We start from the raw sequence: 24,962 nt of genomic DNA, 5'->3' as shown, positions 1-24,962 counted from the left end.
GTCGGGGCAGCCCTTTAAACGTGCAGTTCCGGCCTGCAGTCATTACGGTTCAGACAAAAACCCACCTGGTTTTAAAGGAGAAACGCAGGGAGCGCAGTGCCTGCCATGTAAACTGCAACAATCTTCATCTCCAATACGCTGTGCTGCGATTTGTGAGACGCTTGGCAAACCCTTGACAAAAATGTGGAACTCTGAATTTGGTAATGAGGACTGATTTATTCATTATAAAGAAGGTTGAACAGAAGAGCCATTAAGAAGTTGATTTAAAAAAGAAATTTAAAAAAAAAAGTGTTCAAGAGAACCTTTTACACTAATGTCAGGAATAGACTTTGGTCCAGTTTGTTACAAGTAGCAGCTGTATAGTGCGACACTTCATCCTTTTAAATGTAGGACAAGCTTGTGGGCCTCTGTAGGTTATATTGGCTTGTACAGAAGAGTGGTCACGTACTTCTTTTTGTATCGGTGTGTTGCACTGAGAACCATCACCCCGTCCTAGAGCAGTCAGAACAAAAACACAAATGATCATTCGCCATAAAACGAAAAGGCGAAACAATAGCAATATGGAAAGAAAAAAACAGTTTGACAACAACTTATAGGAAACTTATCATGCATGCAATGGTGGCGTGAGTAATGGTGTCCGTTACCTTGATGGAGAGGGCGTACAGGTGATTGAGCATCACGTGGTTGGGCTCTGGAAGCAGCGTTGGGTCACACTGAAGGAAAACGATCAAAAGCAGCGTTGTTTTATTGAATTACAGCGGCCTGTTTCTCACATGTGGCAGGAACCAGCATCAGCTCTGGACTTACAGAGACACCCGTGTCCTTGTTGAGCAGCACTTGGAGCAGGTGGGGCGGTAAGATAGGGGGCTGCTTGATCTTGTCCTCCGGTTTGATTGCATAGCCGTCCTGTTGGTAGGGACCGGGCGGGGAACTGGACAGGTCTGGGGAAACAATAATCACGTTGTTTAGATGCAGCCTCGTGTCGGGAAATACGGACAGTTTGTGTGAAAAGTAACTTGATTTGATCTGTACTAACTTTAGGAAACCAGATTATTTACCAGACAGCTCTGTTGAGTCCTGCGAGTCAAGCCTGAGGGCGTCAAAGACCTCAAAATCAGTTCTCTTCACCTGGATGGTGTTGTTGACTGTTCCGGTTTTAGAGGTTGTTACGGGCTGTTGATGAACAAGCAGAAATTTGACATATCTGAGTTTAAGATTAGAGACAAAGCACACGCATGGTGAGGAAAGAAGAGCGCAAAGCTGTGACACTCTTCAATCTTTACTCACCCCAGCTGGATCCAAAGTCCACTGACCGTCTACACAAAACTTGTACTGGTGCTCTCCCTCCGGCAGATCCACTATAGCCACAAAGTTCTTCTGACTGCGATGGAGGAACAACAACCACACAAGTTACGCTCATTCAAAACCACGGCCGAGCTGTTAAACAAAGGGCAAGCGACCTTCTGTTGAGCGGGATCTTGGTGGCCCAGTTGTTAAAAGAGCCAGACACAAAGACCTCCTTAGCGGCACCGGCCCATCTGAACACCGTGGGTCGGGCCTGCGTCGGGCTTTTGCTGTCGCAGTCGAGGTCCTGCTGCCACGCCAGAAACTCCTGGATGTCCGGTGAGGCCTGGGATGAACAACATAAATAAATAAATGTTAGAGAGGACACCTTCTGTGAGGGAGCAACACTTCCTGTCCTGAGATCTAGCTGAGATCTCAGCGGTTCCTAACATTTTTTTCTTCTTCCTGAAAGCATGTTTAGATGCTTACAAAGGATGAGATCCAAAACGTATCGATGCCCGTTTCTAAACGAGATCTAAATGTCACCTTGAACTTGAACCCTGCGCCTCAGGTCAGAAATGGATGTTAGTGGCAGCTCGTTTCTTTATTCCTACAAAGATGGAGAAGGCTTTCCAATCAGAAACTCCTGAAACTGCAGTTTGGCCAGTCTGTGTGCAACACCGTGTCTTATGATAAGGCACAGCAGTTTGCTTCACACCAAAGGAATACAACTGGTGCTCAGCATGTAAGGAGGTACAAGGAAAACATCTGAAATATACATAAATTCCTCTGGAAACATCGAGCGCATTGTGCCACCTGGAGTTTGTTTCTACTCTTAGACTGAGCATTTCTGTTCCATTCCTCTTATTATTAGTCTAATGATGCGTTGTAGATGGTGAAGTTCTTAGTTTTATTTACATCAAAAAGAGGTTAGTTTCTCAAGTTACAAGAGCAAAGTCCCCCTGTGCTGACGTTAAACGATTTAAAGTCATAACAGCTGTCAAAATATGCAATTTTTATTAGAATTTTTTGGATACGTGTGTCACCTGTGATTAAAAAATAACCACTAAACACGCACCATTCTCCACCAAAGGTCTATGACATACATTGTAATAAATGAGCAAAATCTGCGGAGTCGTGTTTTGTTGCCAACAATTGCGTGTCGTTTGTTTACATTCAAACATCGACGAGTTCGCTTTCGGACAGCCTCGATGGATACAGAGTGAGAAAAAAGCAAAAGAATTCCCAACTCTGACGGGGAAAACATCTGTCATTTATCTTAACTGTTTGCCAAATTTAGTTGTAAACAAAGGCGAAGAATATTGGCAATTTTTTTTTACCAAAACCCTGATGAGCTCAAGTTACAAGTTATGTTTTAGTTGTCTGAAGGCAGGAACTAAACATACATTGCCCTTTTGTCATGTAATGCAGCACTTTATTATATGACTGAAAGTAACTGAGTTTTCTACTTTAACAGAATAAATACTGCTAATACTTGAAATCCTAAGTCAGGAACAGGGTTTAAACTTTCCTCAGCTCGTCTGATCTGGTCCCTGTGTTTGGTCTCCCTGAGCCTGGCCCCAGGTCAGCCCACCTTTGGGTCGTCCCTGTGGAACAGGTCTGCGTCCTCCGTGCTGTCCATCATGATGTTGGGCCGAGCCTCCTTCCCTCCTGGGTGTCCCTCTCTGAAGGACCTCTCCCCTCCGGAGCGGTCGCTGCTGCTGTTTCCCATCCTGACCTCGCAGCAAACACTGAAACACTGAAACACACGGACGGGGTGACACCATATTCTGCGACCCAGCGCCGAGGCGAGGCGAGGCGAGGCTACGAGGCCAGCTTTACGGCCGAAACCCACCTGAACGTCCTGGGGGGAACTCTGGAGTCTCGAGCAGGGCTGGGTTTAATGCAGGCTGCATGTGTTTGTGGTCCTCAACTCGTACAAAGGTCCTCGCTGTCCGCCGCTGCTTCCGTCCCCGGAGGGAAGTTTGAGACACCTCCGCTCCGAAAAACTTCAACACCGACCGAGCAGCTGCGTAGGTCCGGCTTCCAGCTTCGGGTCTTCCTACTTGTTTCCCTCCTCTTCGTCCTTCGCCTGCTTTTTTTATTTTTCGCCGTTCGGGGGACACTTGAGGAGGTGAAAAAAAGGAAAAGGAAAACACAGCTCTGCTTCCGCCTCCCGCCCTCCTCTGAGCGCAGGGAGGCGTTTCATGTTCCGCCGGCGGCCATTTTTAAAGGACGCGTGTTATTTCAACCACAAACACGAATAAAACACAAAAACAAGTTTGTTTTTGCACTTGGTGTGTGTCTGTGGGTCTACATATCCAGCAGAAATTAACCAGAGGGATTTTGTGGGCATGCTGTCACCATAAGAACTGTTTCAACCAAAAACTACATTTATTATTCATATTATTATATTATGTCTATCAAGGCCATAGTCAGGATTTGGATTTGGTGGGGCGGTGTGTGTGTGTGTGTGTGTTCGTTTTTAGTAAAAGTGGACCCTTTTTAGCCGGGGGTATGAGGTTCCTTAGGGCCCCATTGAGGTCCAGGGGCGACACCCTTATGTAAACAGTTAAAATGGTGAATACGTGGACTTTTGTTTGGACTTACAGTGAGGTTGGGTTGTTGCTACATGTTAAACATGGTGAGTAACATAAACAGCACTCTTAATACTGTTGTTACTCGTGCAGAACAGCTACTGACTGCAGCCGTCTGCAGTGTGCATGTGCGATTTCACACGTGGCTGCTTCCTTTAAAATGCAAATTGAGGGGTCCGAAAAATTCCACTCTGTTTGAGTAAAACTTGGTAAAACTTTAAAAAATACACTCCAGAATATTTTTTTACATCTTGCTGTTGTAGGTTCAAGTATTCATTTCTCTGATACGTTTAGCTGTAATCGGTTATTTCATGCTTAAACAAAGAGTGGGGCAATGGTCAGGGGTGTTGTCTTCTCAGTGTCCATTAATGATTCAGCTCTTGTTCAGGTGCCTACTTCACTTTCATCATTCTTTCTTTTTGACTGAAAACCCAGGAAACACATGGGTTCTTGCACTTCACTCTGAGTCCTGTTCAGAGGAGCCGGTGGGTCCACTGTCTTTATTTTGGCCATACCCCTGAGTATTTGATACCTTCCAGTTCTGGACGCTCCAGGAGTCTGGGAATGTTGTGACACTACAGGGGTGAACAGTGTGTTCCTGTAAGCCCCAAGTCTCTCTCTATTATGTTTTTAACTAATAAATGAACTTTCCAAAAGTAAACTTATTATTAGTTTCCATATTTTCCTCTGTGTGTGTCTCTTGTCACAGCAGGTCATGCAATTAGCACAGCAACCACCTTCATAAACAACGTAGGCATAAATTTTGTGCATGCACAGGTAGGTTTGATTGAAAAAAAAAACATTGATTAGTAGTTGATTTTGTCACAATTTGAGGCAGTGATGTTTGATTATTGATTGACTTTCAGGGGTTCTTTCTACATTTTGAGTAAAATTATCATTGCTGGTGTTGCAGCTGTGGTTGTGACGCCGATTAAGGAGAACTGTTTGTATGTGAGGTTGAAACATGTGTGGTTTACATTTTCTGAAAAGCCGACTCTAGTACAACTTTATATGCAGATACAGTTTATTTCTGACTGGAAATAGTTTCTATGATTTTTCGACTTTTTAACAAATGGTTGTGTTATGTTTTTAATCAGATTTCTCAAGACCTTACCACTTTTCAACATAAAATGGCACCCCTATAGTTAGACTCAGCCTGGTCTCAGGAGGCTCTGGATACCTTTTATTTTGAAGGAGTGAAAGGAAGTTTATTCAAGGGGTCATAAACAGCGAACAGTCTGGGGGAAAAAAGTTACACTACATAATCAAATCTTTTTTTTTATCTTCCTCTCCATGTTTTTGCTTTTGTTTACTGATGACACCTACAGATTTCTTCAGTTCAGCAGTTTCTGTGCCTCTCAACACATCAGATTTATTTTTTTTTAGATTTTCTCACGGTGATAAAGTTTCCAGGGTGTGACTGTATGTAGTCCAAATAACAATTAACGGAGTCATCAGTACTTCTGTGAAGACAGGGTCACCCGTTTCCTTCCTGAGATGGGCTTCAACGCACTTAATTATTGTTTTAAACAGAAAACGCTTTTTTATAAACTTATCTTCCATTTATCTGTTTTCCCATCAACATTTTATTTCAGGTAACTGTGCTGTTTTCTGTTTAATACTTTGCTGAAGAGTCAATGTTTGATAGTGATGTAACATTTTAGCATTTATGCTATAAACATCAGTGACTTAGAAATTACACAGTTCAATTTAGTTATAAGTTTTTTTTATTTACACACGCCACCTACTTTCCCCCCATACCTTCATACAGAATTTACTATAATCTGAATCCAACCTAATTGAAAACATGATATTTGCACTAAAACACAAGACTGAGACTTTTTTTTAATGTTCGCTTATTTTAAGCAACAAGTCTTCAGGTTTGGTGCCGTTTGTCGCTCTGTTTATCTGATTCACGTTTGAATGATTTACCCCTGGAGATACTGTCATTAATTTCAGGTAAAATGAACTGTTTTACATTAGCAGGTAAATGCAAGTAAATCAGCATGCATGCACAAAAGAAAGGAAGATAAAACACAGTTCCTCAATATTCCTTTTTACATTTGCATTGGGATTCAGGCAGAGATAACATAAACAACAACAATTCAGTAAACAATTCTCAACAAAAAACAAAAACAAAACAGCACTTCTGTGGTTGTGTGTTATTGTGTGAAAGTGTGTGTGTGTTGGGAGTTATTGGAGAGGAAATGGGCTGGAAAAAAGGAGACAACAGATAATCCAGCAACATATGAATGTAGATAAATCTTAATAAAAAAAAGTCAATTAAGTAAAGATAAATTTCATCCTGATAGTTAGAGCTGGGTCGAATAAAACAAAAAAAGAAATTTTTGAATGTGCAACAATAAGTTCAAGTACTATAAATCAAACATGAGTGGAAATATGCCAAAACAATAAAAATATAAGACATGATTAAAGAAAGAACTTCATATAGAACGTCTGATTGTTACTTTTATTAACCTATAGCTGGAGGAGGAGGTGACCCCAGCAGTGGGCAATCAAACAGCTCCAAGTCATTTTATCTTGAGTCAAACTGAGACCACAAACTGATCACACACCTTCCAACTTAAATCTAATTCAGTTTGACTCAATTAACTGTAAACGGTGGAAAGATCTCAGGAAAACAGTGTTTGCTTTCTCCTTTTGGTGTTTGTCAGTGACAAAATGTTCCTCACTTTAGCTGCTGTGACTTTAATGAAGTAAAACAAAATAAAAGGGATTACATAGAAATCCATGATTGTTTTAGCGCCTTAGACTTTTTGTTGCAAGACAAAGTTATTTCAGCCTTCTCTGTATTTTATTGGAGACAGTTTGGTTGAATGTTTGCTCTCTCACAACATATATGAAACAAGAGAAAGGGACAACTTTTTATTAAGGATGTATAGCTCTTGGTTTTATTTGCATAGCTCTGATAAGTCCCCCTCTAGTAATAGAAAATATAAAAAAAAGAGTAGCATTTGAAAGCGAAAGAAATGATCAGTAATGCTACATTTAGTTACAGTTTTATTTAGTTTTTCCTGCAGATTCATTATTTAGATGAAATCGTTACATAGGTCCTCAGTGCTGGTGAAGATATTCTTGATGAATCTTTAAATGAGTCATTTCTCATTGTATCCTCTGAAATGGTTGTAAAATCAGCAATAATTGGTTAATGGTCTGATTCTATTGAAGAACTAAGCATCGGTTCACCTTGCCGTGCCTTAATTTACAATGTCGGATGGAACCTTGGTTGGAAATGATTAAATTATAAAAGGCTTAAAAGGTTTTGTCCATTCACATTTCTGCCCGCTCCAGCTTCTCCATGAGTTTACGAAAAGTGACTTCCAGGGTCAAAACCAAGTCATTATGACTCCGCGTTCAACTTATATCTAACAGCAGAGATGGACTTACTGTTACCTTACCTCAAGGTACTGGAGGGGGGGGGGACTCATGAAATACCTATTAAACTGACAGCATTGATATTTTTTTTTGTTTTTCATTTGTGCTGATAAATATGAGTTAATTGTGTGTTTAGAAAAAACATATAGTCCTAAAATAAATCAGTTAAGGCTTTTGGTTTTGGCGTGCCACCCAAAAATGAACAGTAGCCCCCATTTGGCCCCGCTTTGAAAACTTTCTGAAGGCGCCAGAGTTTTCATGCCAAAGTTTTAAACTAAGATCATCTTTCCATGTTGGAAAACCTATGGAGTTATGTTCGTTTTGGTCAAACCTTGACAGTAATGTTACGTGTTGGTAGCTCAATATCTGTTCAAATGACTGAGTTGTAGCCATTTTTGTATTAGCCAAGGTACGTTGATGGGCTGTGGCAGCCATCTTGAATCAATAAACACTAATAGGTTATTAATAACTCTTAGATAAATATGGGTTGAAAAATATTAACAAGCTGGGGAAGTGGAGGGCCCCAATGCTTGTGCTTGCCCTTGGGCTCCAAAATGACTCAATCTGTGAAATATTCTGAACATAATTTTCATTTTGAATCTTTTTCGGCTCATTTGGAGTAAACAGGACAAAGTCTGATGATGTAGTGGTGTAGTTCAGGCCTTATGAGGTCAAAAACAGAATTAAATATGCTTTGTGGTGTCTGAACAGCTGGCTGATGATTAAACGATTATTTTCCACTGCATCCCTGGATCTCCAAAACTTGTAAAAGTGGTAAGATTTCACATTGGGGTTTGTGATTCCTCAAACCCAACAACTTCAGTCAAACATGGATGTGAAAGCAAGTGAAGCAGAGAGAATTTTATGAAGATATCCACTCTTGCAGATGCATTTATTCCTTAATGGGCTGTGTATTTTGTCAGAAATGTACCCTTTTTTTTTGTAGATTAAAGCTGTTATAGTCCTGTTCATTTGTAACTATACTTGATAAGATATTCAATGAGTTCAAACGCCCACCGACCTGTGGTAAAACCAGAGCCACAATATTGATGAGGCCATATCGAGCAGGAACAGGTGAAACAAAGGGACGTCCTCATAGGAGGAATCCCTCAGCATCCCCATTTTTCAAAAACTCAGCGCTTCCGTCCTGTGAGGGTTTGGTGTTCATGACCCGAGGCGACGTCCCGCAGGAGAGTTCAAACCAGAGGGGCAGCGCTGCGTCTCTGAGACACCGTGAAGGAGGAGGAGGCAGTGGAGCAGTGATGATGGAGGAGAGAAATCAGCCAGCAGAGAAATACGAGGGGGAAGCAGACGTCTGAGCAGCGGAGACATTCTGATTGTTATGAATTATTCTTCTTCTGTCAGCCCTATTAGACAGTTTTGTTAGGTTTAAACGGTAAAGAGCAGAAGTTGCTGAAACGCTCCTTTTGGAAGCATGACGAGAAATTCAGTTTTTACCTCAGGAACAGTTGTGTGCATAAACTGTCCAAATTCAGCGTTTTTAAAAGCCTTTTGACTCTGGGATGATTTTCAGGGAAACAATCAGGTAAAACAAATACAATGCAAAGTAAAAGCTCATGGGAAACAAGAAAACTCTGAAAATCAGGACAGAATGAGCTGTGCAGAGTACATAGATTAAAGCCCCAGCATTCCTTGAAGGAACTGCTCTTACACCCCCTGCTCAGAGTATGTGTTAAATATGACTCTCAGCTACTACCACACAAAATCTGAGGTTGATTCCTTAAAGATCGACTGAGTTATAACAATTTTTGTGTTGGCTAAGGTCAGTCATCTTGAATCGGACTGACTCCCAAAGTTAACCCACTGAGCTACATCCAGTTCTGTCAAAATTTTTCTAGTGGTTCATGAGATATTTTGCTTGCAGATACATGCACAAACACACAGATACAGGCAAAAACATTATAGTGTTTTGGTGGCGGGCGATAAGAACCTGATGAGGAACAAAGACAAAAAGGGAGGATCCAGCCCTCAGAGAAAAACCTTTAATGAACTGAACACAAAGGAAGGGAATATGTGGGAAAACTGTGGTCAGGAAGTAAAACTATGTGGGATGGAGAAGGAAAAAAAGTAGGTAAAACAGAGAGAGTGAGAGAGAGAGACCCTAACATGGTGTATATTTTATCTAAAAAGAAAAATCATTCAGAAACGGTGAGGGCTGTCAGTAAAATTTGTCAAATTAACCCCAATAACCTCCATAACAGACAAATATTGTGGAAGGACTAATCCATCCTGTCAACCAGCACCGCCCTCCCACCTCCCCCGTTTGAGTTTCAGATCCTAGCCCCCGACTTCCAGGTCAGATTTCCCCGTAAAGAGCAACAGATGTGGGAACAAATTCCCACCACCATCCCCCCTTGATCTCAGCAGGGGGGGGTGTAGATGTCAGAGAGGCTGTTGTTCTTTGGTGAGACCTCTGAGCTGCTGACCTCACCTTGGTTGATTTGGATTATGAGGTAACATATATATATGTGTGTGTGTGTGTGTGTGTACAGTGTCTTAGTACACAGGGGATGAACTGTATATGCTGATAAGTAACTTGCACGGAGAGGTTTGTTTTATCTGACATAAAAATGTGTCTCTCTTTTTATTGCTTGCTGCCAAAGGTGGAAGGGTGATAAATACTTTTGCCCTCGTCTGTGTGTGTTGGTTTGTCTGTCGTGTTAGCAAAATATCTGATGAACCACTGGACGAATTTGAATGAAACTTATTGGATGAACATCCACGGCTGATTATTCGGAGTCAACCCAGTTCAGGATGGCCGTCACAGGTATTCAATCTTAGCGAATGCGTAAATGGCTATAAATCAGTCAGTTTTACAGATACCTGCTAAATTTTGATGCGGTAGTAGCTGAGAGTCATCTCTATCTCATACACTGAGAGCTAACACATCTCATGATATCTTGTATGAGATGGCTACAACTTTGTCATTTCTCATCATAAGATGGTCTAAGTTTAAAACTGTGGTGATATGTGAGGACTTTAATATAAAGTTAGCACTCTTTCATCTGAATCCACCTCGTATACAATGTATATATATATTGCCAATGAATAAATAGTTAAATTAATAATTGTTAAAATAAAACAACACATAACAAAATAATAATATTAATAAATTGATGCTTCAAGGCAACATAAAATAAAAAATGTCAACAAGACACCAAAGTGGAATGTTTTAAAATAATTTATTAGGAATTTTAAAAAGTTGTTGTTTTTTCCCCCCTCATAGGAACAACATGACAGAAAAAAAAATAATCAGAAAATGTTACAGTGTTGACAAGAATGTTATTTTTCAGTGAATCAGAGTCTAAAATACCTGCCGCAGTGAGAGAAAGAGAGTGTATCAAAATGTAAAACCTGTTGTTGTTTTCGTAGATCACGAGTGCTTTGTTCTTCAGCTAACTTCATAAGAAAAATACATTTATTTATGTTTTTCATGATCGGCCAGTGCAACGTCCTAGTAGTTCTCGTTTTGGTCTACAAAAAGGTGTCACATTGCTACAGACTGTGACCTCCAGTGGATATGAGGGATGGATGGAGCCACCTTTTTTTATTTTTAACCCATCCACACTTTGACATAGATGTTAATAAGAAAGTCAGATTAATAATTCACATTTTGAAACTGAGGAAACACCGCCCCCTTCAACAGACAAACAAACAAACAAAAACAGCATATGGCACATTGGAAACCAATGTGTATAAAAACCTGCGCACACAAAGACCAACACGACCTGCAGAGGATCCCTGCATCCTTCATTTTCCTTCACAAACAATCATCAGGTATTAAAAATCAATTGAAACAACAATATGATAAAGTAAGAAAACAGCATGTTTCCTCCTCTCCTGACAAGAGGAGTGTTTTCACACCCTTATCCCCCCCAAGTAGTAAGTGTTGTTCCAGCCTCGGCCCTCTCTCTCTCTCTCTCTCTCTCTCTCTCTCTCTCTCACTTAACTCAAGGTGTCTCACCTCCGAGGGCGCGTCGGACCGTCGAAAAAAAGATGATTTACAAACGCCTGGAGAGGAATACAGCAGGTCGGACACAGACACGCAGACTGAAATGTTCTTGACCTCCAGGTGGGAATACAATACGTAACAGTCGAGCTTTTCCAACACTGACAGCAGAAACAATCGTACCACTTCTCAGACAGCCTCCCCACCTCCTGGGCACAGAAATCAGCAGAGCCCTGCCACCTGGAAACCAGCCATATTTACAATATTTTACAACATTTTACAGATCATCAAGGCTAATTAAGTAACTGTCACTAATGACCTTTTGTTATTAGTGAAACGACTTGTTGTTAAAACCTACTAAGATATACAATTTGTGGCATATTTTCAAGGATTAGTATTATTCCCAGCAGGTGAAATTCAGTAAGAAATAGAGACAAATGTACAGTTTTTTCGGTCATTTTACAGCTTCAGACCTTCAAATAGGTGTCACCCGGAGACGTAGCTCCTCTTATCTCAGAGAGATCAGGTTAGAGGACAAAAAACTTGTTAAAACACAGCTAAAAAAAGAAAAACAAAACAAAACAAAAAAAACTGACATAACATAGCCATCACAAAAAAACAGTAAAGTGAAGCACAACAGAAAAATACAGCATTTGAATGTGTTGCTATTACATGTAGTGATGAGCATGTTTGCTCCTTCTCCAAGTTATTATTAACATTATCGTACGACGAGGTGGAGTTTAGTGAGGTGTCAGTGGGGTGGACTGGATGTGGCTGACACCAGGGTGGGTGGGGTGAAGGTTCGGCCACCCCAGCCGAAGATGCGGACCGGACAGAGACGGGCCAGATCAGCTCCGAAGCAGCTTCAACTCCTTCCAGCTCTCAGTCTGCGGCTCTGCACTGACACACAAAGCGGCCGAGTTACTCACAGCTCAGCGGGAAGCAACCGTTCGACGTGTTAGGCTTAAGGACAGACTCACACTCTCAGTGATAGCCGTTAGTGAAGGCCGTGGCAATCAAAGGGCCCTGTGGGAGCAAGCATGCAAAGGTATGGGTTACTGTTAGACAAAAATGCAAACTTTGATTTTATCTGGTCTAAAACCGCTGAATATTTGTTTTCATACAAGTTAAAACAGCGGCTGCAACATTCACTGGAATTAAAACATACATGCATGATGTTTGAACATAGAAATGCCTAAACTGTAAGCAAAACCAACCAGTTTTACTAAAACGACTGCCTAGCGGTGAAGGAAACAGATATGGCATCATAGCAGCTGCCTCTACTTCCAGTTATCACCCGCCGCAGAGGGTGAAGTGACAAATTTTAATGAAACTCTCTGAAAGTAATCACAGGGTGTACATCTACAGCTGACTGACTTTTGGAGTCAACCAAATTCAAGATGGCCGCCACAGCCAAGTGACCTTAGGAAACTCAAAAGCGGCAACAACTCAGCCAATATTCGAGATATTGTGCTCAAATTTGATGTGATAGTAGCTGAGCATCCCCCCCCCCAACGTATACTCTGAGGAATAATACATCTCACCAGATTTTAAGGTTTGACCAAAACAGCTACATCTTTGTCCCTTTTTCAACATAAGATGATATTAGTTTAAAACTTTGGCATGAAAGGTGGAGGGTGATATGCATTCCTTCAAAAAATGCTAGGCTTTTAATTTATATACTGTTTATTGTTTAAGCACTATTGGAAATATTTAGGACAAAATAAATACTCATGTGCGTTCAAATTTTAGCAAGAATTTAATAATTTTTAGATACTTTTATAAAATGTGTTTTCAAATACCCACAAGTATTTTAAAAGCTAACCAAGCCACATATCAGTCTTTCCTTGACTATTAAAGCGTTGTTATGTAAATAAAAATCCTTACACGTGAAACGGACTTATAATAATCTGAGATCGGTTCACACGCTCTGTGTTGAAATGATCTGCTGATAAATGCAGCGTTAGATCTGAACGCAGATATAAGTGTGCGGCACCGTCCTCCTCATCTAGTTCAACATGCGCCGATGTACCAAACATTAGAGCCGCAGCTTCTGAACGATCCAACAGAGATGGCACAGCAACTCACCCCCAGACTGTGGCTGAAGCCGGTGTTCGGTGCAGGGCTCGCAGCGCTGAGGTAGCTGCTGACGGCCGACTCCTGGTTGGCCGTTCCATAGAGGTCCGCCATCGGACCCGGGCTACTCGTACCTAAGAATCCAGCTGTGCGAGACGGGGTGGAGCCTGAAAGCAAAGTGGTGTTGTTTGACTTTTGTCCTGATCGGTTGTTTGCAAAATGGAAGCTTGTTACGCAGAGTAAATCCCTTGTGGAGACCAGATACACCCAAAGAAGAAGAATGCAGTGAAAACCAGCCTATATAAATGTAAATTTTCAAACATTTATGGTATTAATGTAATTTCTCCAATCACGTGTATCTTTTTCACCCACACATGACAGATGACCAAAAGAATATTTGCACTTTTTTTTTATTTCAGGCCTTTCATTTCATCTGTTTTTACCTCTGACGACTGCTGCCGCCGCAGCTGCCATTGGTCCATAAGCGGTGAGAGGAATGGCTGTGAAGGCGAAGAAGAAAAGCTCCAGATTAAACATCTTGTTCCACTTGTGTCATACAGCCGTAGCCTAAGATCTCGCTCCAGAAACCACAGCAACTCATACAGTCAAACATTTCCAACCTCCCCGCCCCGCTTCCCAATTACTGTCAGCAATCCTGCCTTCAGATTGACGCCAAGGAGGATTGACAAACACAAACATGCAAACCAGAAGTGATCAGGTGATGTGGTGTAGCAGGCTGATGACACGCTGCTTGTAAAGTCCAGAGGAGGGACTGACTGACCTGTGAGCTCAGGGGGGTGGGGTGAAGTCAGAAGGGGAGTCCTCTCTAAGTGGAACTCTAAAACAGAAACATCAGAGTGCTGTTGAGACACACACCGCTGTAGCAGCCAGCATACACACACACACACATTTTGGCAAGGGAAACACCTCAAAGGTGAAGAGCTGAACAAACAGGACTTGAGGAATGCAAACAGAAATTAAAGGATGGGAAGGTGCTTTGTCTTTCAGAAATTAATCAATCCTAAACAGCGAGGCATAAAGCAAGAGTTACAAATCTGTCATACAAACTAATAACTTCATCTGAAATAAGAGAATTTATATTAAGAAAAGCAAGAGTCATATTTTCTTTTGTGGAAATCTAATTTTGGGATTATTTCCCAGATGATCATCACACACTGTGCTGAAATAACCAGCCGTGCTCACGCACACGCACACACACACACACACGAGCTAAGCAATTCCGCTCTCTGTTATTTACAAGCAGCCATTTCCATTCACGGTGCTTCATGTGCATCTATGGAGACATGTTTGTATTTGTGACACTGTGACTTTACTGTGAGCTCAGTTAAAGCTGCTGCTGCTCTGCTGCGCTGCAAGCCTGGGGTGGGACGTCCAAAATACATTCAGCAGAGTGCTCGTGTTATGGAGACACGTTCACCTAACTTTACAAATCACTAAAACCAGCCAAAAGAAGAGCCCATAAAAGGATCAGACAGAAAATATTTCTCTTTAAAGTCTATAATGGAACAATAAAGATTTTAGACTCAGTGTTAGGTTGTTTATTATGAAACCAATAAATAATTTTTAATAAGTTACAATCTTCCCAAGCACCTAGTTGTTTTTTTAATGATAAGCACTTCCATTCTGCTAAATAGATAAGAAGAGCTGTGTGAGCGTGCTGTGATTACCAGGGAACTGGTAGGTGTATCCAGGAGTGATGCCCGCGTAGCTCCGGCTGGTGTAAGTGGCAGTCTGGAAGCTTGGATAACCTGCAGGGGACAAAATCAGAGTAAATATCTGGATCGCACCAAAAACCAGAAAGGAGGACAGGAGGTGTTTGTGTTAATGACAGATTTACATGAGAACTGCATTACAACTAATTTCTTAACTCGAGATGGAGAAACAGGCGTACATACAATGATACTGAGGCCTTCTACACAACATCACAAGGTGTTTTTTCTACACTTTTGGCCTGTGGTACAATAACAGGACTGACCAGCTTACTGCTTAACTATCAGCATTAGAGAAAGATTCTAACTATAAAAACCATACAGTGGCACAAGAATTCATCTTCACTTTCTAGTTAAAAAGGCTAAAAGACTGAAGAGTGCATTTCTCAGACTGGACAGTAGGTGGAAGCATTGGTGCAGAAACCTCGGGGACTTAAACTGGTCATAAATACTGTCAAAAAAACAGAAACAAAACTGTAGCTGGAGGTGTAGTGCACTGTAAGTTTTTGAGAACATTTGAATTCAAGGGGCATTCACATTGTTTTTGAACCTGCCAACAGTCTTGTTAAACACGCCATTTTTGACTGAAAACAATGTCAGCAAAATGCAATAATGAACTATTTTAGCTTGAGCTCCAGAATAAAAAAAAAAGAAAAGCTTTTACGTTGCATTGAGGGTACTGTAAAATCCTACACTTCTTGAGCTTGAACAGCACAAGAGACCTTTGTGCATCCCTCAATTTCACTGGTGTAATATTAATAATTACTGTTTACTGTGTAAATCAACACTTGTGTACATAACTGCGATACAGCAGGCATATATACACCACACTGATAGCCTCAATGTGGCTATTATGAGCTACTGACAAGTAAAAACACTGCATTGAACTTTTTCTTGGTTATTTATGGGTTGTTTTTTGGGGGGGGGGTTCAATCCAGGCTACGTGACAAAGAATTACAAGCGGCAGTATCCAGCAGCCCACATCTGTGGTCAGCTGTCTCCCCATGAGGCATCATGTGAGCTTTAAGGCAACGACGCCTTTTAATACTAGCAGCAGAAACCGTCACGTTCAGGTGTGCAGGCACATCCTTCCTGCCCTGATCGATACCGACTTACCCAGCATACCAATGCCTAGCATGAAGGCGTCCATCCCATAGGGCATCACTCGAGAGCGCCCCCTGGCCGAACCCGTGGGGGACATCACCTCCTTGGGCTGGGCTTTCTTACACTCCACCTGTTGGAGCGGAGACGAGGCAGGTCAGTGTCACTTGCACGTCCGTGGCGCGGGCGGCCGTATCAGAGCGCGAGCCGAGGCGCTCACCATTTTGTTGTTGATCTCGTGGAAGTGGATCTCGCAGACTTTCTCCACCACGTCCTCGTTCTCAAACGTCACGAAGCCGAACCCTAGCAAGCACAAAGCGAGTTCACGTCAAAACAATAAAACACTGTATGGTGGAATTAAGACTGTAGGAGAGCTAATAGCCTGCAGCAATTAGTGCAGTAATAGCTGCTTAACACATGTGCCCCCCTCCCCCACTTTCAATGCTGCTACTTTGCACTCATCCTGTCCTCCCTCCCTTCCTGGCCAGAAGGACGGGGCAAAGCTGGTAGGCTGTCATAATCGATCAGTCCCAGGGTGGGGAGGAGGTGCTTAAGGAGGCTTTATCCTGATCCCGATTAACGGACTGGCTAATTAGACTAGCCGCGTTTGTCTCCTCCAGCTCAGCCCACAGGAAGGAGACTCTTGTGGGGGGTGGAGGAGGATCAATAGACGCCCAGGAAGGGCTGGAAGCAGAGTGGTAAATGGAGAACGGGGGGGACATGAACGGGTCAGTGTGTCTCACCTCTGTGTCTGTTCGTGGTCTTGTCGAACATGAGCATGGCATCGTCGACCTGAGGGCAAACAAACAACACAGGTTTATACGCAGCGCTCAGACTTGCCACGCGGCATATTGCCTGACCTCAGCCCTTCTCAAGTTCTGCAGGGAGGCTCAGCAACAGATGGACAGAGGGGAGGAAGGAGGGGGGCCGCAGACGAGCGACAGGTTACAAAGTGGTGGTCCAGGGGGCAAAGACAGAAAAAAAAAAATGGACTGAAAACTGTACAACAAGCCCCAGTCTGTGTAGTAAAAAAAAGATGAAACAGGAAGCATAAAAAGTTCTGTCAAAGAGCCTAAAATGTGCCCCACTTTGCTCCCCTCCCAAAGTTTGACATCCCCGTGGCAACCGTGCCAAAAAAAGTCCTGTGAAAATAAAAGAGGGAAAGATGGCTTTTATGAATGCTGGGAGCGTGCCAGTCAGACAAAGAGAGAAGCCCTGACACAAACAAGTAGCCAGTCACAGGCAGAAAGGTGAATCCTGCAGGCAGGTGGAGACTCGATGAGAGCGGGGAGCTGATAGTGAGAGGAATGGCGACAGGTGGAGATATGCTGAAAGAGAGTACAGAGAGTGCTGTAAGAGAGAGAAAGATTGGGTCAAAGTGGAAAGGGAAGAAAAAGAAGAAACAAAGAGAGTGGGAGAACAAAGAGGCCTGGAGGCTTTGTTTGTTGGCACAGTCAGCTATAATTCCTCCTCCTCTTCTCCCTTTGACCTCTCCCTTCGGCCCAGCCTCCCTTTATGGAGCAAAGACACAGGTGTCTATTCAATACACACACACACACACACACACAGTTTCTTCAGTCAACTCTTTTTTGTGACTTTTTCTTTCCTTCCTTTCTTTTGACACTAGTTGACACGTTTAAACCTCAGTTTGACGACGGGATCCATGCAAACATTTGGTAAAATCATCTGGGCTCTTGGTCTAAAATAAGTTTACGGGATATGTTCCACAGAATAATCTGTCATAGTCACATAAGAGTGCCAGTGATAGGACAGTCTCTGTGTGTGTGTGTGTGTGTGTGAACCCCTGAGGGCATTTTGCCCACAGAAAGGTCAAAGGTGAGCGAAGAGTGTCAGTGTGAAAGAGGACCTTTCAGTCAGTCGCTGTTTGCTTCCAGCCTGATAGTCGCTCATTACAACTTTAAATGTTGTCTAACCTTTAGTATTAGCCCATCAGAACAAAATACTTGAAACTGCAACAAGTCAGCCGAACTTTAGGGACAGCGCACAGGTCAGCGCTCCGTAATCTAATCAGAATAAATCTGACCTTACACGGTTTGTACGATCCTCACATGAGCCTAAACTTCACACAAACCCTCCCCGAAGGATGTAGAAAAAATCAGAAATAAAAGTTAAAAGCTACAAATAGAGTCAGCTGCACATCATCGGTTGATTTTTTTAAATGGCAAAGAGCCAAACAATATTCCTTTCCCCCCCACCCCTCCTCTCCACCTCTCATCTTCCCTGTTATTTGCCGCCCATCCCTCTCCGCACTCCTTTGTCCTCACCAGGACGGGACACAAAAGGTCCAGTGAGGCAGTCTAATCAGGAACTTCCATGGATGGCTGCAGCCTACATTTCACCGTCCATCCCTCTATATCCCTCTCGGCAAAAATTCATCTCGGCGTTATGATTGAAGAGGGAGTGGGGAATAACTCGAGGCCAGAGCTGCGGGCGCTTGAAATGGAGTGCCGCAGTCGGGAAACGTGGCAGCCGTTGAAACGCAGTCGGTGCGGCCTTTGAGTCTTTTAAGAAGTTTGAAGGGCTTAAGGTGCAGAAAACTTTTGGGGCTTGTATTTTGGTGCGACCTGTTGTCGACTGAAATGCAACCCTGACAAAAGCGGCGCCGATTACCGGTTCTGCCGTAGACATTCGGAGGAAGCAGGAAGGAACGTTCTGTATGCAGCTAACTTCTGAACAAACTCACAAAATATTTGCCTAGCTTTGTTTAGAGGCCCTCCTCAGACCCCCTCACCCCATCTCTGCCCCAGTTCCCTCTCCTACGCCTCCCAAAGTAAGGCCCTCCCTCCCCGCTCAGTGCTTTTGTCAGCCCATCATCTATTCTCTGCCTTTCACTTTTAAAAAAAATCTGAGGGACTCGGAAAGAGTTTGAGTAGAAAAGATCGTAAAAAAAAAAAAAAAAAGAAAAAAACTTTATTCAACAAGTTTCTTTCATTTTAAGAATTATTTAACTTGTTTGTTTTGTTACTAACCCCCCCCACACTCACCCAGCGCAGTGATTTTAACACCACCTCATCCCTCCTCCTTCAAAACGACCCCCCCCCACAGAATTACTTGGGGACAATGGGCAAGCCAGGTCACCACGGTAACGGGCCAGAAGGGGGTTGTGGGTAGTAGCAGCTGTTACATCAGATTAATTCAGATTCTGATAATCTCCCCCCCCTTCTTCACCATCACCACACTCTGTACAAAACTTTTCTACACCCCCCCTTTCACCTCGCAGCAGCCCCTCTCTCCCCTCCCCAGTTCACCCGCCGTTCCCGGAGCCTCTCAGCTCCGTTGTTTTTCCTCCTCCTCCTCCTCCTCCAGCCTTTTCTCTCTCTCTCTTTCTCTCCCTCCTTTCGCACCCTCCTCTTCCTCGCAGTAACTCCTTCGTCCCCGGGCCGCTGATCGGCTCGAAGTGAAGTTTTTCTCCGAGAAAGAGCGGTGAATCAGAACCGGCGGAGCTGGTGGGATGCTGGACTGTGTGTGTGTGTGTGTGTGTTTCTGAGCTGTTGATTTGTTTCTGCACTGAAAGCCACCAAAAAAAAAAAAAAAAGGAGAAAACAACCAAACTTCTGAAACACTTTCCGCGATTTCTTTATTTCTCCACAGCCTGATGCCACTGTCAAAACCTTCTTCCACATTGCTCACCTTCCCAAACTGGTCGAAGTACTGCTTCACGTCCTCGATGGTCGTGTTCACCGACAGGCCGCCCACAAAGATCTTCTTGGTTCGAGTCACGAGCTGGAAGAGAAGAGGGCGACCATTAAGAAAACATGCACTTAACTAAGTTTTTATTTAGTAAAAAAAAAAAGAGGAAAAAAAGCCTTCTGTGCTGGAACTAGCTAAGTGTAAGCCATCGTAAAAAAGTTACAGTCAAACCCTCCCTTGAATAAATAAACCCTAAGAGTGAAGGGCAGTATTTGTTCACATTAAAACTTAACACAAAGTTTTATTTTCTGAGTCAATGAAGATAAACCCATCTAAGAAAAAAAAAGATGATTTATTTCCTGTCCTATCAGTAACTTTTCAGTTCATAAAAGTGAACAAATTGGTGCGAGGAATAAATTTAAAAGTGTCACACGTCTTATAAATGTGTTCACTTGTTCTTCGAAAGGACAACCTGCTGCACGCGAAGAGCCTTTTTACTCCTCGGCCACTGCTGCAATAAAGCAACTTTTATAAAGTTTATGTACGCCACTAATTACTTTTAGTGTCAGATTTGACACTAAGACGTATCATGAGAAGAAAAAAAGTTACAAATTGAAGTTCTGGAGCCACTAAATTTGGGGATATTTTATCAAAAAAAAATAAATTATTTAATTTAGAAGTATTTTTTAACTATAATAAGTTAAGGGGTGTTGTTTAAATCATTTACAGAAGAGCAGGCAAATCTAAAATGTGCCGATTTTACTGACAACTTCGTACTTATGAGTTATTGTTTACATCCACTGATGTAAGAACTGGAGGTTGATTTGTATTTGGCTTCCTTTTACTCTCATGTCAGATTTTCTTCGCTGAGCCATTCTCTCAGTTTCACAACCAGCTGAGGTTTTTTTCAGAAAGACAAAGTGGCCATGGTCAGAGCAGAGCGTACTGAACACACAACACCGAAGTCGCGGAGGTTTTTCTTGTTACCGTACACCAAAATAACCGCTCGGTGGTGTCAACATGTTCATCAGATTACACGGCATTAAGCTCCAATAAGAGACCTGCAGCACGACTCGACTCGGCACACGCCAACCTGCTGCAAAGCGGAGCAGAGCGTTAGGAGACGGTTCCCCTCACCTTGGGCTGAGCTCTTCGAGGGAACGCCACCTTTGGATCGATCTAGAAGAGAGGATACAGAGGAGGAAAGAACCGGTTAGTGGCGTGCTGTGTAACCGACCGCTCTCCTCCGTGAAAACGTAGAAATCAAGATGTCACCCGACATCCATTTCATCCCCTTAGATCACTCCGACAACTCCTCTAGTATCAAAAACACCAAAGTTTTTAGGCTTCTTCCTCTCTATGATAGAAAACCTAAGGACAACATTTATCGGTGTGCAGAAACTCTAAACGAAGAAGACGTCACACGCACTCTAAAACCAACACACTACACGTGGTACTGTAAAATATTCAGCAGAAACTCTTTCGGGTTTTTAAAATAAGATGGTCAACTTTCAACACTGGATAAAGTTTGACTCAGTAAAGAGTTTTGATAGTCTCTTGATACACTAAAGATTTTACAGTAGGTATTTTAATTCTCCCATAAATCAAATCAAATAAAACAACAACAACAAATAAATCAGGTGTATATTAAAACGTCATTAAGTGGGTAAGAAATGAATAAATTCCTCTGTAATGCTATCAGAAGTATAGACAATAAAACTGGCAGAAAGGTAAATTACTTAATAAAACGACGTTAAAAAATATGGATTTAGTTGATTTTTAAAAAACACTGTTTATTGATTAAAAATTGTGAAATGCTGAAAGTTGAAAATAAAGCATTTATCCACTAATATGGATAAATGATGAAGCTGAATTAAAGAGGAAACAAACACCGGGGATGTTGGTGTTTTGTCTGCAATGCAACAAGCTTTACTTCAGGAGGAGGGTTTTGAGAAAACTCCTTGTATTTTTTAAAAGTGACACGACAAGATTTTGAAAAACCTTTGGCGTTAGAATTGAAACAATGGTAATTTATTATTTAGTTTAAATTTTTTTTTTTAAAATCAGACAGCACACAGCCGTAACTCTCCTTCGAACAACTTTCAGCACTGTCGTTGACTTTAGGATTATTAGTTATCAATTATTAGGTTTTTTTTTTGTTTCAGTTTTTAAAAATGCACCTTTTTGTGACTGAACTAAATCATACGTAGTTAATAAATTATCGCTTTTGAAAACTAACTTTCTAAATCTTTTCCTAGCAGATCGGTTACAGGTATTTAAAAGCAATTCAAAGGAAAATGTTTGAGTTTTAAAAAAAAAAAGATACACATGATAATTTTCAAGACTTATTACTGTATTTAGACAACACAATCATCTGCAGCTTTTTTAAACCAAGTCTTTAATCCACTTCTAATAATAATAGCACAAAAAGACAATTTTGCAGAGACTCTTATAAAGTGTGTTCAGATGCTCTTCAAATACGTTGTTTTAGTCATAAGCTGTAGATACAACATTACAGCTGAAGATGCTGTTTTTTTTGGAGTATTTGCAAGTGAATGGATCAAATAAACAAAGAGTGATCTTTAAACTGTTTTTTTTAGATGCAAATTTGTTTACTGGACTTATTTGTTCATTTTTGTCAGAATAATGTCGGCGAAGTAGCAGAAAGCTTCACCGGTAAAATCTCTTCTTTCTGTAATTTTGCTGTGATTGCATCTAAAAACGTTTCCTATCAATCCCGAGCATCTCAGTCTTTCTAAACGTGCTCCCTCGTACAACACAGCGAGCAGTTGTGACAACTTTAAGGGGTTAATCTCTATTATAACGGGCGCAGAAGGACTTTTGTCCAATTTATTACTGGTTTTAAAAAGTTGATTTTTTTTTTTAAAGAAAGCTCTAAAGTCTTCAGGGCCATAAGGTTTTTGTCACAGGAGCACTAGTTAAAGTGTATTTAGTTCATAAAGAGGCAAGTTTTAATATGTAAAAAGTCAAAACGGCTCTGCTTAATAAATTACTCAAACTCCTTTAAAGGTACAGGTTACTCAGGATGAAACCAAACATAGAAAAGGTTCTCCTGAACTATCAATAATGCAGTTTGAGAGCGTTTACTTCAGTAGTTTTCCAGACATATTGATACGAAATTCTCAAACGCAGGTACGCACTCAATGTAAACAAAGCACACTACTGAATCCACCATGTAGAAGTTTGAGTCACTAGGCTGATCCGTGGTCTGTGTAGGTAAACAAACATGGCCGATAAGTTAATCGTCTCGCCTATTTTCAGTCACTTCGGCTGTTTCCCGTTAACAGTCGTACAAATTTTTAATTTAAGGGCATGTTTACTATCAATATAAGAACATTATTGTGTGGATTTTTTTTCTTACTTTATGAATGTTTTTTGTCCGGTCTTTATGACTTTCCAGTGATTACATTTAATGTAGAAATGACTGACAGAAGTTAGCATTTCAGCAGCTATTATGATATAAAAGAAGTAAAAATCATGAACGATAAAGCCGGCTAAGGGTATGTAGATGGCTGTTCTACATTTTTGAGTCATATTTTGTGATTATGGTTGTTTTGCTTGTCCGCTCCACACATATATATATTTTTAATAACGCAAACACACCATCGATTAGCTCGTCTATATAAGTGTGAGCGGATGCGAGCCCACAGGTGAGTTTTCCTGGGAACGTCCAGTGAACCCCGGCCTCTCTCTGCGCCAGCGTGTGACATGTGATCTCCTGGAATCTCACATGAGCACCACAATCACAAACGCGCCTCGCCTCGCCTCCTCCATGGGGACGGCCGAGAGAGAGAGAGAGAGAGTGCGTGGAGGGCAGCGAGGCGAAGGGGACGGGAGCTGCCGATCCCGCCGCGCTGACGCTGGAGCGACACCGCCTTCCGCTTGCTTGCTCTGTTAGCTGTCTGACGCAAGCGATGACACAACAGCAACGGACCACTCAGAGTCTTGTGCACCTTCAGGTGATCCGGATCGTCCTCTGCCTTCCATTTCAGTCTTAATGACAGCCTAAAGGAGCTAATATACGATGTGGGGGAGCCCCACCGAACATCATCGTGGTTAAAAAGTAAGGAGAGAACCACACCATGCCGTAAAGATGCATTCATAGACAGTCTGTAAAACTGGAATTTGAGACCTCTATATTAGTCTACGCTGGTCTAATAGAGCTAGAGAACAACTAGACTACGCCACACTGTACTGCTGTTACACTAACAGATGGTGAGGCAGTACAGCGCTTTGATTAGTCCGTAACCATGAGAGGGTAGAGTTGAACTACAGTAGAGAGCTAGAGCCTCTATGGTAAACCACATGCGTTTACCAGAGTCAGGGCAACAGTGCTGTTTCTAATAAAGAGTTGACATCACTGCAACTTCTGTTTTCATTTGTAATTTTTTTTACTTCTGTTCTAGAGAGCAGAGTGAAAAAAAATAAATAAATAAAAAAATAAATAAACTATATGCTAATACTTTAGGATCAGATGCAGAGTCTACTGTTTAGTCTCTATGACGGCTAGACTACTCTGATAGTCACCTCCGGTCACCAACCCTCCCGATGTCCAACACTCCTGTGCACATTCAAAAACAAACAGACACACACACACACACAAACAGACAAAATCAAACACTTGGCAGCACACGGCACAACCGAGGGCAGGAAAACGTGGACATTAAACAGATCAAATGAACGCATGAATGAAATCGGCCTGCTTTCTGGCGCTGGTCAGAGTAAAATCAGCAGCTGAATGATTGCTCCCACACCGAGGTATGCGGCCTCTGCAGTGCCGTTCAGCTCTTATGTTACTCTGCGTATGCACTTACCGAAACACAAACATTGGCCGTGACCTCACGTCTGCTTATGTGCGGTGTGATACAGGGAAAAACACAAAACATACTTTGAAGTATCCATTTTGTTTTTTTCTTTTTTTTTTTTTAGCTTTTGCCAAAGTGGCTAAAAAAGACACTCGAAGCATAATGCCGCTAACTGCTCCAAACTGAGGTGCGCGGAACGACTCGGAGGCCTGGGTGGGTCTGTTTAAAAAGAGAGGTCTGACCCCGCGGCAAGGTAACAGAGAAGAAGCTGAAGGTAATTCCAAGAGAGGTTTATGAAATCAGGGCAATCCACCCCCCACCCCCCCACCCC

At 42.1% G+C, this 24,962-nt stretch overlaps 2 protein-coding genes across 5 annotated transcripts in view; both read right to left on the bottom strand.

The window, feature by feature from the left end:
- Window positions 1–196: 196 nt before the first annotated feature.
- Window positions 197–3,449, bottom strand: prkab1b (protein kinase, AMP-activated, beta 1 non-catalytic subunit, b). Its single transcript, XM_017414532.3, has 8 exons — window positions 3,140–3,449; window positions 2,879–3,043; window positions 1,461–1,630; window positions 1,288–1,381; window positions 1,059–1,173; window positions 808–941; window positions 645–713; window positions 197–492 (listed from the first exon to the last, which is right to left on the bottom strand). The coding sequence occupies exons 2-8, from the start codon at window positions 3,014–3,016 to the stop codon at window positions 415–417; spliced, it is 798 nt and encodes a 265-aa protein (XP_017270021.1). The 5' UTR covers window positions 3,017–3,043; window positions 3,140–3,449; the 3' UTR covers window positions 197–414.
- Window positions 3,450–10,461: 7,012 nt separating this feature from the next.
- Window positions 10,462–24,962, bottom strand: part of msi1b (musashi RNA binding protein 1b) — an 18,195-nt gene continuing 3,694 nt past the window's right edge. Inside the window, exons 5-15 of one of the 4 annotated variants that reach the window (XM_017414678.3) lie at window positions 20,943–20,984; window positions 19,806–19,898; window positions 16,898–16,946; window positions 16,375–16,457; window positions 16,170–16,287; window positions 15,012–15,092; window positions 14,105–14,161; window positions 13,767–13,823; window positions 13,336–13,490; window positions 12,228–12,273; window positions 10,462–12,142 (exon numbers count right to left, since the gene is read on the bottom strand). In XM_017414678.3, the coding sequence (XP_017270167.1) occupies window positions 12,232–12,273; window positions 13,336–13,490; window positions 13,767–13,823; window positions 14,105–14,161; window positions 15,012–15,092; window positions 16,170–16,287; window positions 16,375–16,457; window positions 16,898–16,946; window positions 19,806–19,898; window positions 20,943–20,984 (777 nt within the window). In that variant the 3' untranslated portion in view covers window positions 10,462–12,142; window positions 12,228–12,231. Of the gene's footprint in view, window positions 12,148–12,227; window positions 12,274–13,335; window positions 13,491–13,766; window positions 13,824–14,104; window positions 14,162–15,011; window positions 15,093–16,169; window positions 16,288–16,374; window positions 16,458–16,897; window positions 16,947–19,805; window positions 19,899–20,942; window positions 20,985–24,962 lie in introns of all 4 variants that reach the window. The other 3 variants (XM_017414677.3, XM_025005607.2, XM_025005606.2) reach the window with 3 other exon arrangements.

This window comes from Kryptolebias marmoratus, linkage group LG1 (genome assembly GCF_001649575.2).
Source record: "Kryptolebias marmoratus isolate JLee-2015 linkage group LG1, ASM164957v2, whole genome shotgun sequence".
Classification (NCBI taxonomy): domain Eukaryota; kingdom Metazoa; phylum Chordata; class Actinopteri; order Cyprinodontiformes; family Rivulidae; genus Kryptolebias; species Kryptolebias marmoratus.
The sequence above is the reverse complement of the archived record's forward strand: the minus strand, read 5'-3'. Positions and strand labels throughout refer to the sequence as shown.

Bases quoted from the DNA above. Each gene is read 5' to 3' on its own strand.
- prkab1b (XM_017414532.3), bottom strand. From the start codon at position 3,016: ATGGGAAACAGCAGCAGCGACCGCTCCGGAGGGGAGAGGTCCTTCAGA. The intron at 1,174-1,287 runs GTGAGTAAAGAT...GTTCATCAACAG, and splicing joins GGACTTTGGATCCAGCTGGG to CCCGTAACAACCTCTAAAAC. The intron at 714-807 runs GTAAGTCCAGAG...GTTTTCCTTCAG, and splicing joins ACAAGGACACGGGTGTCTCT to TGTGACCCAACGCTGCTTCC.